Consider the following 13,460-nt stretch of genomic DNA (forward strand, 5'->3'; position numbering starts at 1 on the left):
ACCAACCTCTCATTGGATCTAGTGCAACTAGGTTCATACGTTGTTGATGGTCGATTGTGGTGGTCTTCGTGTTTTGGGAAGGCATACGGTTCTTGACCTGGTATATATGTGTGTGTGTGTGTGCGTTTGTGTGTGTGTGCGTTTGTGTGTGTGCGCGCGCGTGGAGCAGGGTAGTGGATTTCCGGTTGATTGTGATCATCCGTTGTATCAACGCCATGAAGAATGAACAACAAAGTGCAACTCCCGGAAGCTTTCCCCCTCGCCCCTTGGTCTTATTTTCACTTCCCACTTCTGACTGACTTAACCACACGGCCGCACACACGCATTTTGCAGGGAGCGGTTTGGACTTCAGGGCCCACCCTAGGGGCTCCCGAGTCCCCTGCCGCTGAATCCGGATCCTCAGGATCTGGATCTGGATTTGGATTCAAAGCCGAAGGTGGTTCAGTGACTACGGGCTCTGGAGGCGATCTGGCGGTCCTCCTACCTCAGGGAGTAACCTCCACCGCGGCGAATTCGCTGGTGAGCTGTCTGAGCCGGTGCGGGGTGGGGTATTTAGATGCCATGTGGCCATGGTATACGTTGTCCGAACGACAACGAGCAATCCGTTGCATGTAAGTATGCAATCGAGTGCTTATGACAGAACAGAACGAACGGATGCGGGAAAGGAATTACGTGGCGGGACATCGGGGATTTTAAAATCCAGCACCAGCGCCAGCGGAATAAGGTGGTGCGGCGTGCAGGCAACTAGAGACCCTGGCAATGTTAATAAGCGTGAGCATCAGGAGTCAGGAGCTGGGTCGCCGCAAGTAAAGACCGGCTGCTGCTGCTGCGTTGAATTCCTCCGCCGTGCGGATGGCATTTTTCTTTGTGGATGGTAGGTTGGCGAGGAGGATGCCCGAACATCTGCGCACGTAAAGACAGCGGGGTGGAGTACAACAGGGCATCATGACACCAAGTGCTCCACAGCGCACCCACACGCGGTTCCTACATGTTCCGGTGCTCCCAGTGTAGCTCTTTCCGTTGCTCTGGTGCCGCTCCGGGGTGCCCCCTTCTGGTGCTCTGCTCGGTTAACCCACATCATGGGTTAACACATGACGTCCCAGCGATGCCGCTTCCATCCCCATCCCTTACATGTTTTGGTGTAAAGCCGTGTTTCTTTCAAATATTTTCCATCTTTCCGTACTTTGAACCCAGTCTGGCCTCCGGTTGCCCGTTCTGCCTGCGTCGAACACCAAACAGACCGTGCAGCTAGACGCCTCCGTCGCCGGCTGCTACGATGCGTTTACGGGTTTGAAGCTGCCGTACGACATCTCCTCCTCTTTGAGCCTGACGTCACCGTTGGTAGTCACTCCGGTCACGACACTGCTGGCAGCAGCTGTGGCCGCCGTCACCTCCGGAGGCGACGACTCGCTTTCCTCAGGCACGGTCGTGGAGAGAGCGTACGGCATGGTTGGAGTGAAGGTTACGGCATCTGCTGTCGCTGGTGGGCTCGTAGCTTTGCGCCAGGCTGATATTGACGAGAGGTACTGCGCTTTGTGTTTTCGCTTCCAGGGGGCCTGTTGATGTTGTTACAAGGTGGTATAGCTTCACCAGTGACCTCCTTCCCGAGGCAATTCCCTGCTATCCCCTGCTAGAGGGGCACCCTAATCCATTCACCCTATCCGCCTTCAGAGTGTATTCTTTGGGTTTGGCAACTCACCACCAGCATCCAACCAAATGTAGCGGATCAACGGCACCTCAACCTTGCTCCTGGTTAGCTCGTTGTTTCACGTCCTACACCGTCCACAAAATGAGGGGCCACATTCCATTACATCACTCCTCAGACACCCGAGGTGTCAGCAGGCGAATTTGAACCTGGACATTCAGGGAGCAGAAGTCAGGCCTTGACCTCTGCCAGCCACCTGCCGTTGTCCTATTGTTGTGGATTACTAAAATCATTCGGTGCTTTCATGTATTGGTTAGGTTGTATTATGTGGGTTATGTAGGGCAAACTCGACCTTGGTTTGAAGATGCGGTGCTCTCTGCTCACGGTATTGCGGCTCGAACTTCCACTTCCCACTTCATTTGCGGCTGGATAGCTTCCCCCCAGCCTCATCGTTCCCACGACAGTCCCAGGGTCCTCCGCCCTCCCCCTGTGCAGGCGAACGGGCGTGCGAATGGTGTTCGCCGACGCGGCCCTCTCCTCGCTCGTCATCACCGGGGCCGCGGCACTTGCGGCCTTCCCCGCGGGCACATTGCCCTCTTGTACGACGGAAGCGGCGCTCGTTAATGCAGTGTACGGCAGCCTGGCCGCGCACATCAACACGTCGGCGTCACTCGCCATATCGCTGGACGGCACGTCGTTGCTGAGTGACGTCGTGACGGCGGCGGCGAAGGACAAATGCGGAGCATCGACGGCGACCATGTCGAACAAGGACGTGCAGGCGTTACTGACCCAAGGGTCACTACTCTACCGGATGGTGCAAAGCTCCTTGCTGTCTAACGGAAGTAGCAGCAGCAGCAATGGCGGTAGCATTATTGACGATGAGCTGGCGGTGTTGCCCCTGGAGGCTCTTTCGACGGCGTCGCGCGTGTCGTACGTCGTACAGACGCAAGCACCGACAGTGCTGAAGGCTCTAAGCAGCAACACCATGGCTGTACAGGATTTGACAAAGGGTACGGACCAGTACGGATGAACGTCGCGCTAACTTAGCTGCAATCACAATCACAACCAGCAACTGAGAGCTTTGGGGATACAGGACAGGACAATGCCGGGCAATGCCGGACGATGTGACGGTCTAGCCAACCGTCTCCTAGCCCACCCCGACCCCTCTCTGTAACATCTGTCTTGCAGCATTACTCCTCGTCGCGTATTCCTCTCACTGTGTGTCCACTGCCGGGTGCACCCGACATTTCACTTATACTCTCTCCTCTTTTACCAATTACCACTGCCCACTCTGTCCGGCTCATGTCGCCGGCAGTCTGGGCCGCGCACCTGGCTGATGCACCCGTCGATTTGGCTGGAATGGCGTCTGAGGTGGGACTGGGCTCCCTGGCGCCGTCTGCGGGCACTCTGCGGATACGAGTGCGGGCACTTGGAGGCCTTAAACAATGCCAGGTGAGGTGGGTGGGTGGGTGCGCAGCGCCCAGGAAGACTGGGAGGCAGGCGGTGAGCGGGGGAAGGCAGGCGGGATGTGGTCTATAAACCTCGGCGCAGGCCCACCGGCCGATTTCTTACCGCCAAGCTGAATTTCCCACGGGTCCCCCCGCTGTCTCTCTCCCCGCTTGAACGGGGGGGGGTGCCCTCCTTCTTTCCGTTCAGGTCCAACTGCAGAGTCCCTACCTCGCGAACAGCACCAATGTCACCACGGACAGCCGTGGCTTTGCTAACGCCAGTGGGGTGTGTGCACCGATGGTGGGTCGGTGGGTACGGCACGAAGGGTCACGAATCTGCTGGCACAGGGGTCGTTCCTTTGTGCGTACATCTCACATCACCGGGCATCTGCCTGTGGGCGCCTCATGCCCGGGGAGACTACGAGCAGGATTTGATGGAAACGACGCTTTAGAAAGCCCTGCCCAAAATACGTATTTGTGTGTGTGAGAGACTATGTGTGTCTGTGTCTGTGTGTGTGTGAATATGTGACTGTATGTGTGTGTGTGTGTGTGTCGCCTGATCGGGAGTTGGGTTGACCTTGTAGTGATGTGGAGTACCCGCCTGCAGGTGACTGTTCCCTCCGGCTGCATGGATTCCGCGCTGTCGGCGAACAATGCTAGCGTCCCGATGCCCCCTTTCAAAGTGAGTAAAGCATGCGGCTACAGATAGACCCGAGTAGTCGATAGCTGCCTATCCGCCTTGCCCCGCCTCTCTCGGTACAGTAGATATATGTGCATGTGTGTGTGAGGGTGTGGGGGGTGCAACTGGTTTTCAAACCCAGCCCCACTTCCCTCGGTCACCTGCTGGCCCCCGCGTTTCCCTTTATCGGCAACTCTCCGGCCGGTCCTGTTAAGGCGCTCGTGCCGTTCAACACCACCGCCGTGATCAACCCCGCCGCCGCTATAGCAACTGCCGCCTTCATGCACCTCCGTACTAATGAGGCCGCTGCTGCCGGCGGGAATGACGAACGTGCTAGCCACATCACCGCCGCCGACTACGCCCTGCCGTACACGTATTTTGGAGTGGGTCTTGTCGGTCGCAAGGACGCCCTGCCGGCTAACACGAGTTTCGTTAGTCAGGAATGGAAAGCGGGGAGCCTCCTTGATCAGCGTGCGTTCTTAGTGAACCTGAGGTTGCTGTTGGTGCTCAACACCAGCTCTGAGGTCGTGCTAGGTAAGCGGGGGTTCACCAACTTTGTCTGCGCACCAGGCAAAGAGCGTCGATTATTCCGCTTTCGTCTGAACGCACAGCACAATTTCTTTGTGCATGTTTGGGTTTTGGGTTTGTATGTGTTTGTATGTGTTTGTATGTGTTTGTATGTGTTTGTATGTGTTTGTATGTGTTTGTATGTGTTTGTATGTGTTTGTATGTGTTTGTATGTGTTTGTGCGTGTTTTGTGTGTGTTTGTGTGTGTGTGTTACGACAGCTGCCATAGAGCGCTACCGTGTCCGGTATATGGCTTGCTGCTGGGTACTGTTTCAGACCAAGACTACTGTGGTCTAATCGCATACACCACCTTTTCTTCGCCTGGGCCCCCTCGCCCGTGATCTCCCTCGCAGGCCTGCAGCGCCCAGCAGGGACCCCAGCCGATGAGGTCCAGAAGGACCGGGTGGTTTCGGCGCTGGTCTCCCAAATCGCAGCAGACATGCTGTCCAACAAGCTGATGATTACGGAAAGAAGCTACCTGGAGGGCCTCATAATGTCGGTCTACAAGGAAACTCGCGGATCGACGACAGGAGGTTCCCGCCGTGCATTGCAGCAGTCGGAGCAGGTGGGGTGCGGGGAAAGAGAGGGGGATATAATGGCGGGCGTGTAGTATGTGGAGTACGTAATCTATCATAGCCGACCTCGTGACAGCGAAAAGCCCATCCTTGCAGCCTTCCAGGAGCACATGTGGAGGTGCGGAAGGAGTTGACGGAGGCCTCGGCTTTGGCTTCCTGGTTTCCACACAGAAGAGAATTCCCTTGTTGTCCTTGCAGCTGGGCTTCACGGGACTTAGCGCAGACAAGCGCAGTCCGTGCCACAGAGCGGAGCTCGGCAGGTGTAATTGGCGGATCTGAACCAACTCCTCCTTGAGAGGGCTTCGGCACCAAAACCCTTGAGCCCTTTCGCGCAAGGATTGCGCCGTGCGGGCCCCTCCGAAAAGGAGAGAGCAATCTTGAGGCCTAAATCGTGACCCTTACGCTTCGACATTATATTTGCAGGTAAAGAAGGTACTGGCAATCACAGCCTCCGTTTTGTCAAATTGCACCAAACGTCTTGAAGGCCTTGACGCGAATTGCACCGCGGCGGCGGCTGATGGCGGCGGCGACGGCAGCGACACGCTAGATGCCATGAGCAAGCAAGCTGCGAACGTGACGGCGATGATGCTGTACGCTGTGGTTCCGGACCTGCGAAACCTTACCACCGCCCGCAGTGACGCCGCCATCGCCGCCATGGAGCAGAATATCGTCAATTCGTACATGGTCGACAACCCCGAAATCCCTGCGGGAATATTCATAGACACCACAGAATTTTCCAACAAGGACGGCGACGCGCTTGCCTCGATCGACAATGGAAATCCGACGCCGGCGCTAGAGGCGCCATCGCGAAGCTTAATACCACCCATGGCGGCAGCCGCTGGGTCACCGCTATCGGGGCAGATTGCGATAGCCCCAGATATCGCGGGGGGGGGGTCGACCCGGGAAGCCGGCCGCGGCACCCTACTGCCTATGAGCATCGCACTGAGTGCTACCATTGGTTCCGTGTTGGTGTTGGCGGCGGCGGTGTTTGCCGTACGCCACGTCAAGGCGCGCAACGCCTTCCGATTCAAGTTGGACGAGAACGCCTTCCGGCTCGCACTGGACGATGGCTCCCCGCCGCCGCTGGCACGGCTGTCATCACCGTGCATGTCTGGCTGTAGTAAAGACGGGCGCAGAGGGAGCCTAGCATCGTCCGAATTGAAAGCGCACTCGAACTTTTCCAATACAAATGATCCAGAGGCCGCATCATCATCACCTCCAGAGGCGGCGGCGCCACCGCCGCCGCTGCCGCTAGCTGTAACGGCCTCGGCATCCGCGCCGGGCTTGCTGTACGACTCGGAAATGTCGCCGCGGAGGCACCACGAACACCATCACGGGCACCAAGAGTTTTTGGTACAGACTCAAGAGCCGCAACAGGAGTGGCAACGGCTGGTACAGACTCGAGAGCCGCACGGCTCTGGGAGCCCGGTAGGTTTGCTACTGCCGCCCCCGGAGCCTCAATTGCTGAACCGCCAGCAGCAGCAGCAGCAGCAGCAAGTAGAGGTGCAAAGCATTCGGGATTTGAAGTCGGCCTCTACGGCACGAGGCCCCGGCCCGGACGCGGATGACTCAAAGGAAACGCCCGTCGAGCTCAACAGCAACGACAAATACCCGTCGTACCATTCCGGGAGCTCGTCCAACAACAGCACAATGCCGTACGGGTCACCGCCTCGCGCTTCAAGTAGCGGCACGGGGAGTGCGGACCAGCCCCAGGCTTACGCGGAGAGTGCCAGGGGGGGCCCTAAATGTACGGCAGTGACAATGGGTTGTACGGAAATTACGCCGGCCGCCGCGGGGCCGGAAGAGGAGGCGGCGGCGGACAACCACTTCGATGGCCGTGCTGGGACGGGCGGTAACCCCATGCAAAGAGTTAACGGCGGCGGGGGCGACGGCGCCTACCCGGCAGCTCGCTCTGCAGACAGTATTCCGATCGCTGCTGCCGGCCAGTCGGCAGAGCTGCCGTCGGAGGCGTTAGCGGCGGTGTTGGCGGCGTTGCGGGCGGTGAGAACATTGGGCTCCTCCATGGACGGAAATCATGAGGGAGCTGCCGGCTTGGATCCGAGATCCGGATCTGGATCTGGACCGAGCTCAAAGGCCTTACATAGTAGCCGCAGCATGGTCAAATCCAGGTCAACAACGGCGGACCCGTCGCCTTGGCCAACGCCGCCAGGGCAGGTCACATCCCCGGCCGAGGACGCGCCGCTGCAGCGGCCCTCAATGGATGCGGTGCCATCGCCTCCACCGCCTCCACCACTGCCGGGGTCGGGATTTCCCTAAGGTGAAGGGAGCTGCAATGAGAGACCGAAGGTGGGTGGGCAGCGCACATCTCCCCATCAGAGACGCGGTAACGGCGGGCGAGTGCAAGGTGGGCCGATGCCGCCAGTGCGGCTGCGTGGGATGTTCAGGGACACTGAGCGCGTGTTCGCTGTCCCCCGGGAGCAGGCCATGTTCCCTGTCCTCTACCCCCAACCCACCCGGGGTTGAGAAACCTTCGCGGAGGGCAGCACACACGGGGCCATGGCCATGGACGTGGACAGGATTGGCGGTAGGTGAAAATCTGTGTCGCCGATCTTTATACTGGACCGCCGTGTAGCGAGATTTGGATGTGATGCATTAGATTGCCATCAGTAGCTGTGGTTGGATATGTCTCGGTGATTCAGGTACGGCAGGTACGGCACGTTTGGCAGGATAGGTATGGCAGAATTCGGTTGGCAGATTGCTCGGGCGTTTTCGACGGAGAGGCTTGCGGAGTTGTAAGGGTTTCTTTCGGTTTTGTTATCGCGTCATGGGTGTTGTATGGCGCAAAATGGATGCTGTCGTACATTGTCGTGATTGTCATGATTGTCGTGATTGTCGTAATTGTCGCGTGTGCATGGCGCGCTGGAAGATTTGCGCAAAGAAGGAAGCAAACGGAAGCTGTGTTTCTCCATCTCCCTCCTCCCTCCCTCCCTCCCTCCCTCCTCGGTAAAGGCTGGAAATTTGAAGTAACTAGCTGGAAAAAGGCTATTGGTGAATAGCGCAGGAGTGCGCGGAAGAGCGAAGTTTATCATTTCTTAGGTTGCCTTGGATCGCTGATCAAGCTGTTTGCCAGGGGGAGGTTTCGGCAATCCACAGCACCCGGGCGAGACTCTCCTGGATTATGTGGTCTCTAGGCGGTGCGCAATCATCTAGGCTTTCAAATTTTAAACTAGCGGAGGGCGACAGCGACAGCCGGGGAGCTCGAATATAAGTTCAGGGATAAGGGATAAGGGAAGACTTGTGCTGTAACGGTAGCCGTGCCATGTGGCCTCCCGCCGGCTGTCGTACAACGGCCATCGTACAATATTGCACGTATGTAAGTCATCCATCAGGATTGGGCAGCACAATGGATCCCGGGACAATGTCCTTCGCTGGCTTTCAATCTGGTCACACAGTTGTTTTCAGCGCTGGGTCAATCATGTCATGCTTTCCTTGCCATCCGCCTTACTAACTGCCGTACGCAGCAGCAAGTTGTACGGCAATGTCGTTCAGCAATTGCTAGTGTTGCCGCTTCTGCTCATTGTTTTTATTATGCGGTGTAAGACGTTTCCTTATCATGGTCTCATCCAGCAGGCGTACAATACGCAATCTTTCCGAAATTCCCGGTGGCACTGTACTGTCGTACCGCACGCACCGAATCTGTCGTGCACATGCTTGCATTCGCCAATCTTGCATTTGGAGGCATGGTGATGGTAATAATGAGCGCAAGAGGTGAGAGGTCCGGCAGTAACGACTAAGTGTGTATTCAAGGAGCCGCACAACTAACCAACCCGCAATCGAAGTAGCGTGGCGGGTGTTGGGGTCCTCGGGGATTGCCGGAGCCACGAAATGTACCATGTACGAAATGTACGACAATCGACATAATGCCGGAAATCAGCGCAGCTCGGGCGGGCTCCAGCGCTGCCTCTCTTTTCCTGCCTCTCTTCCCTTACCCCAAGGCAACTAGATAAAGCTGTGGACGAAGCGTGACTTAAAAAGGGGATCTTACATGGTTGGGTGTTTGGACGACGTGAAGAATCCACTGAGAGGAATGAATGGCGATGCGGTCCAGGGATTTTGGCGTAGGCACGGCTGCCGAGCTTGGCCTGACTGCCCTGACTGCCTGTACCCAGAATTATGACGATTTCACAACCCTCAGAGCAGTACAGACGCGGGCCGACTTAATTGAGCTTGGCCACAGGGGCCTTCAGGAGTGTTGTTCGCGCGCCTTACGACGGAAGGCTTTGGTGCTTCGTGCGTTACCCCAAGGAATGCGGAGTAGCAATATCGTCCACGGACGACACCGCCAGGAGTTGACCTCTGTAGGGACTCGGCCTGCGCAGTCCCAGCATCGTCCGATCAGGTGACGTGCATAAGGACGGCCTGCTGAGCAGGAGGGTTGCGTGGAAAATGTGGAATCATGTTTAAGCAGCCCCTCGCAGAAATGTGTCCGGTCGTACTTCGCGAATAAAAGGTCCGTACATCACGCCCCAAAAGCCAGGAGCGAATTTCACCGCGCGGTTGCGCGCGTGCGATTCACAAATTGCGCGTGTACAAGTGTATATATTTTTTTTGGCGAAAAGGCCGAGGTGCGCCAGCGCGTTGCGCAGGTGGGCATGTTAGAAACAGCCGCATGCGGCATGCAGGCTGGACTATTGCGTGGATGCTTTGCAGTAACTAAAAGCACGGTCGTAGCTTGCAACTCTGGGCTCGTGAAACTGCCGCGGAAGATGAAGCGGTCGGCGAAGAATCAGCCATAAGGCGCCTGCTTTCGGTAGCGCAGCGCATAATGCACATTGTTCCCACTAAACTCAAGTTACACTCTTACGAAATAAATATCAACAACGCAGAATTAGGTAAAGAGAAGAATCGCGAAAGTCGTTCAGAACCTTGCAAGTAAAATGGATGCCGCTGAGGGCTTGGAACAGCTTTTCGCAGCGCATTCGGCCGTGCCTGCGTTAGCCGTGTTGCAGCAACTACGGAAGGACTTGAGCCAGCAGCAAGCTCAAATTCTGTTTAAGAACCACCGGCATTGTCTTCAGATGGGAACATGTAGTTTTGGTCGGCGCGGGCGAGCAGCGTACGCATTGCGCACAGGTACCGAGGTGCAGCGTCTCAGGATGGATTTCAGCCAACAAAGCCTCAAGAGCTGCTGCACAACCACCGGTGTGTCTTCAGTTGGGCACGTGTAGTTTTGGTCGGCGGGGTCGAGCAACGTATGCATTGCGCACAGAAACCAAGGTGCAGCGTTCTGTAACATCGCCAACATATCCGGTACGCGGTGGCAGGCTTGCCGAGCACGAAATGAAGGGGGGGTCGCATCTCACCATTCAACTAAGCATGCATGTGCTCGGTTGAATGCTCGGTAGCATGCGAGTTTACCCCTATCAGGATGTTTGTTTGCATATCCCCCCAAGCGAGAGGGCTTGCACCTATGCTGATGTTCGTTCCAAGAAATGAACTGAGGACTGATGCTACGGTGAAAGATTTGCACGTAAATTCGCCCGTGCAATAAAACGCCCTGTAACTCGCTTACGCTAATCTCACATTCCAATATGCCACTGCACTTTCCTCTCCAGCCTGGCCACATTATCTTCCTCGCAAACGTACTTGGGCACCATACAATCCAACACCATACGTGCTTTAGAAACGCGGGCAGCTGCTTCACAAGGGCCCCCATCTTTCCCTCCATGCTCCGGAATCAGACCGTACGGAAGCACCGGAAAATGTAATTGGTCCCTATGGTGGTCTGCATCGACAGCCTATTCGTGTTACACAAGCATAGAAAATGCTGCGTAAAGCTTTCATTCAGCTTGGATTGGGCGCTGTCCTGACAGGCGGGAAATGCAGCCGATTTACAGAGCTTGCAGCACCGCTCGCCGCCCGCGGATTCGCCACAACTTCATCTGATACTTCTACATCTACAACGGAAGGAAAAGTACAGATTTGGGTGGGCAACCTGCCTTTTCGGGCCCAACCCCGGCACGTCAGGGAACGTTTCGCACCATATGGTGTCGGTCGCGTCTTCATTATGCGAGACAAGGAAACGGGGAATAGTCGAGGAATGGCCCTTGTCGTGGTTGACGCGGACAAGTGCGACAAGGTGAGGCACACGGAAATACTCTTTTGCACAGGCTATGCGACCGCGTTGCCTTCCCCTATGATGTTTTAGCTCGTTAATATGACCACTTATGGGGTCGCCGCTTCGCGGAATTTCATAACCGGGGGAAAAGCTTTCAAGTTCAACAGGCCTTTCGGCGTGCAGCTCAAAGCTGCATCCAGGGAATATCCTTACGTGGAAAAAGACGTTTATAAATATATATTAAAATTACGTCCCGGCGAGGAACCTGTTCGCCTGGAACTTCCGGTGACCGCCACGTAGCCAGCCTAATGGGAAGCAGCTGCGAAAGCTTTAGCTTCGTGCTCTGGGGGAGGGAGCCACATTTTGGGCATTCCGATTATAGCTGCATGCCAACACAGGGCTTTATCCGTATGTAGGCCTAGCGATTTCCCGTACCGCAGGGGACGTCCAGTAAGAAGCAAAGAAACTGCCAGGTCCGGAGGTCCTGGGCACGACCCAAATGGCGTCATTCCAGGATTGAGTTTCGGATATAGGAAAGGGCTTTAGGTATGTACTTAAATAGATAGACCTGGAAAAGCCGTCGGTGTCCAGGCCCTTGACACCCCCGTTTGTACTCTGCGCTTCCCGACTTCCCTGCACCACCCTCCACCCCTTCCATCCACCTAAACCCCCGGGGCCCCCACATACACACCAACACAAGCCGCGTCTCTCCCCGCTTTCAGGCCATAGCCGATAACAACGGAGCGGACTTCCAGGGCAGGACGTTGAGAGTGGCCATGTCCACAACCCCCATGCCCACACTCAAGGAGGGACCTCCTGCCTCCGATCCCGCCGGAGCAACTGCCGCTGCCGCTCCTACTTCTGGCCCCGCCTCTACTGCTTCAAGCGCCCCGGCAAGCCCTGCTTCTCCCGCGAAAGCTGCTCCTGCCACGGACGCGCCATCAGGAGCACCAGCCTCAGCAGCCCAAACACCAGTAGCATCCGGGAATGCTGTCAACAACAACAAGCCAGCCTTCCCAGGAAAGCCGCAACCGCAAAAGGGTGCGCCACAGTCGGCAGCAGCAGCTGTATCAGAACCGACCAGCTCACCCTCTACCTCCCCCCGCCCCTCGGGCAGCAGCACGTGAGTGAGCAAGTGGCCTGGTGGTGGATCAGGGTGTTGAATTGAGGCCTCTGTGGACCGCCGCGGGTCGTTCCATGTGGACCCCGGCTTTGAACGTGGACCCCGGACAAGAAGAGGAGGACAAGGAGTGCGTGGAAGTGGGATGTGGAAGTGGAGATGTCCTTCCCTGGTTCGATAAACAGGAGCGTGTAAGAAGAAGGGCTTTGCATTCGGGATGCGGTACACGGCAGCGCACTTGGTATTTCGCACTTGACGGATCTCTCCGCATGCCGTGCCATGTTAGAGCTTTGTCGAATGTATGATTGAGTTACGACGGGATGTTAGGGACACGATATTGTTATGTTTGCACAGGGGATGTATAGCGGGTTGTGTGGCCCGCGGGGCACGCACACACAAACATACACCCCGACTTCCCTCTCGTCCTCCTGCCGGTGTGGTTTGACGCGGGGCCTAGCGGCCGAGCACCTCCCTGGATTGGAGTTTCGTGTTTCCGCACACACGACGTCCCATGGAAAGTCCTTCGACTGTCGCGTTCTGGCTGGCTATGGTGTATGCACTCGCGCGTTTGCGCACGCTCCAGCACATATACATATGCTTTTCCAGGTTACGTCATTTCACACCTGTCGCTGGTTGTGTATCAGCTGTCAAGGTGTAGGGTTTTGTAATGATGCGTGTGCTGGCTGCTGCTACTGCTCGGTCTCGCAAGGGAGGGAGGGAAGTGAGAGGAAGGAGTGTGGCGGAGGGGCTGCAAGACGAACAGGGACACACGCCGACATGGTGCTGACCAAGCCGACATGGTGCTTGAAGCCGGTGGTGGAAGGCGTTGTAGGCGGCGGATGGCGCTTGTGCGTGTGGCAATGTGAGGAGGGAGAAGTAGTGGAAGGGCGCTGCTGCCGTTCCCAGCCGTACCTGACCGTGTCCCACCCGGCTGCAGCACCCCGCGGGGTGTGGGCTCCGATGGTCGATTTGGACGGCGGCTGGGAAGAGCTGCCAGCGACACGTCCCTTGGTGGATGTATCGCAGGCATGTGCCCGGTGCCGGTGTACTGGTTACTTGGCAGGACTGGGGTTGTGCCGGTTTGACGTGATTGAGGCTGCGCTAAGGCTAGTGGCTGCTAGTGGCTTCGTAGGGTTTCCCGTTTGCAAAGGCATGCGTTCGGAGTTGTGTCGGTGCATATGTAAGCTGTGTCGCGTGGACAACTAGGAGATAGTCAGGCTGCACTTAGCTGGTATGCTAAGGTGAATTAAAGGTTCCTTCACCTAGTGGCAAGGGCCCCAGGGTTATCAATCGAATCTCCATGAGGTGTAGAGGGAAATAGTGCTGATTTCAAGGCCTCAAATGCCG

General features: G+C 56.7%; 2 protein-coding genes across 2 annotated transcripts; both read left to right on the top strand.

Moving 5' to 3' along the window:
• Positions 1-222: 222 nt before the first annotated feature.
• Positions 223-7,191, top strand: VOLCADRAFT_89973 (uncharacterized protein; the record flags this gene model as incomplete). The annotated part of the gene is made up of 10 exons (XM_002949537.1): positions 223-234; positions 334-519; positions 1,240-1,523; positions 2,141-2,655; positions 2,961-3,097; positions 3,302-3,394; positions 3,701-3,775; positions 3,859-4,306; positions 4,693-4,904; positions 5,338-7,191. 10 exons carry the CDS (start codon positions 223-225, stop codon positions 7,189-7,191), a joined length of 3,816 nt encoding a protein of 1,271 aa, XP_002949583.1.
• A 3,751-nt stretch (positions 7,192-10,942) lies between these two features.
• VOLCADRAFT_104350 (uncharacterized protein) lies at positions 10,943-13,319 on the top strand (the record flags this gene model as incomplete). The annotated part of the gene is made up of 4 exons (XM_002949538.1): positions 10,943-11,014; positions 11,716-12,034; positions 12,111-12,116; positions 13,051-13,319. The coding sequence occupies 4 exons, from the start codon at positions 10,943-10,945 to the stop codon at positions 13,317-13,319; spliced, it is 666 nt and encodes a 221-aa protein (XP_002949584.1).
• Positions 13,320-13,460: the final 141 nt, after the last annotated feature.

Source organism: Volvox carteri (genome assembly GCF_000143455.1).
Source record: "Volvox carteri f. nagariensis unplaced genomic scaffold VOLCAscaffold_15, whole genome shotgun sequence".
NCBI lineage: Eukaryota > Viridiplantae > Chlorophyta > Chlorophyceae > Chlamydomonadales > Volvocaceae > Volvox > Volvox carteri.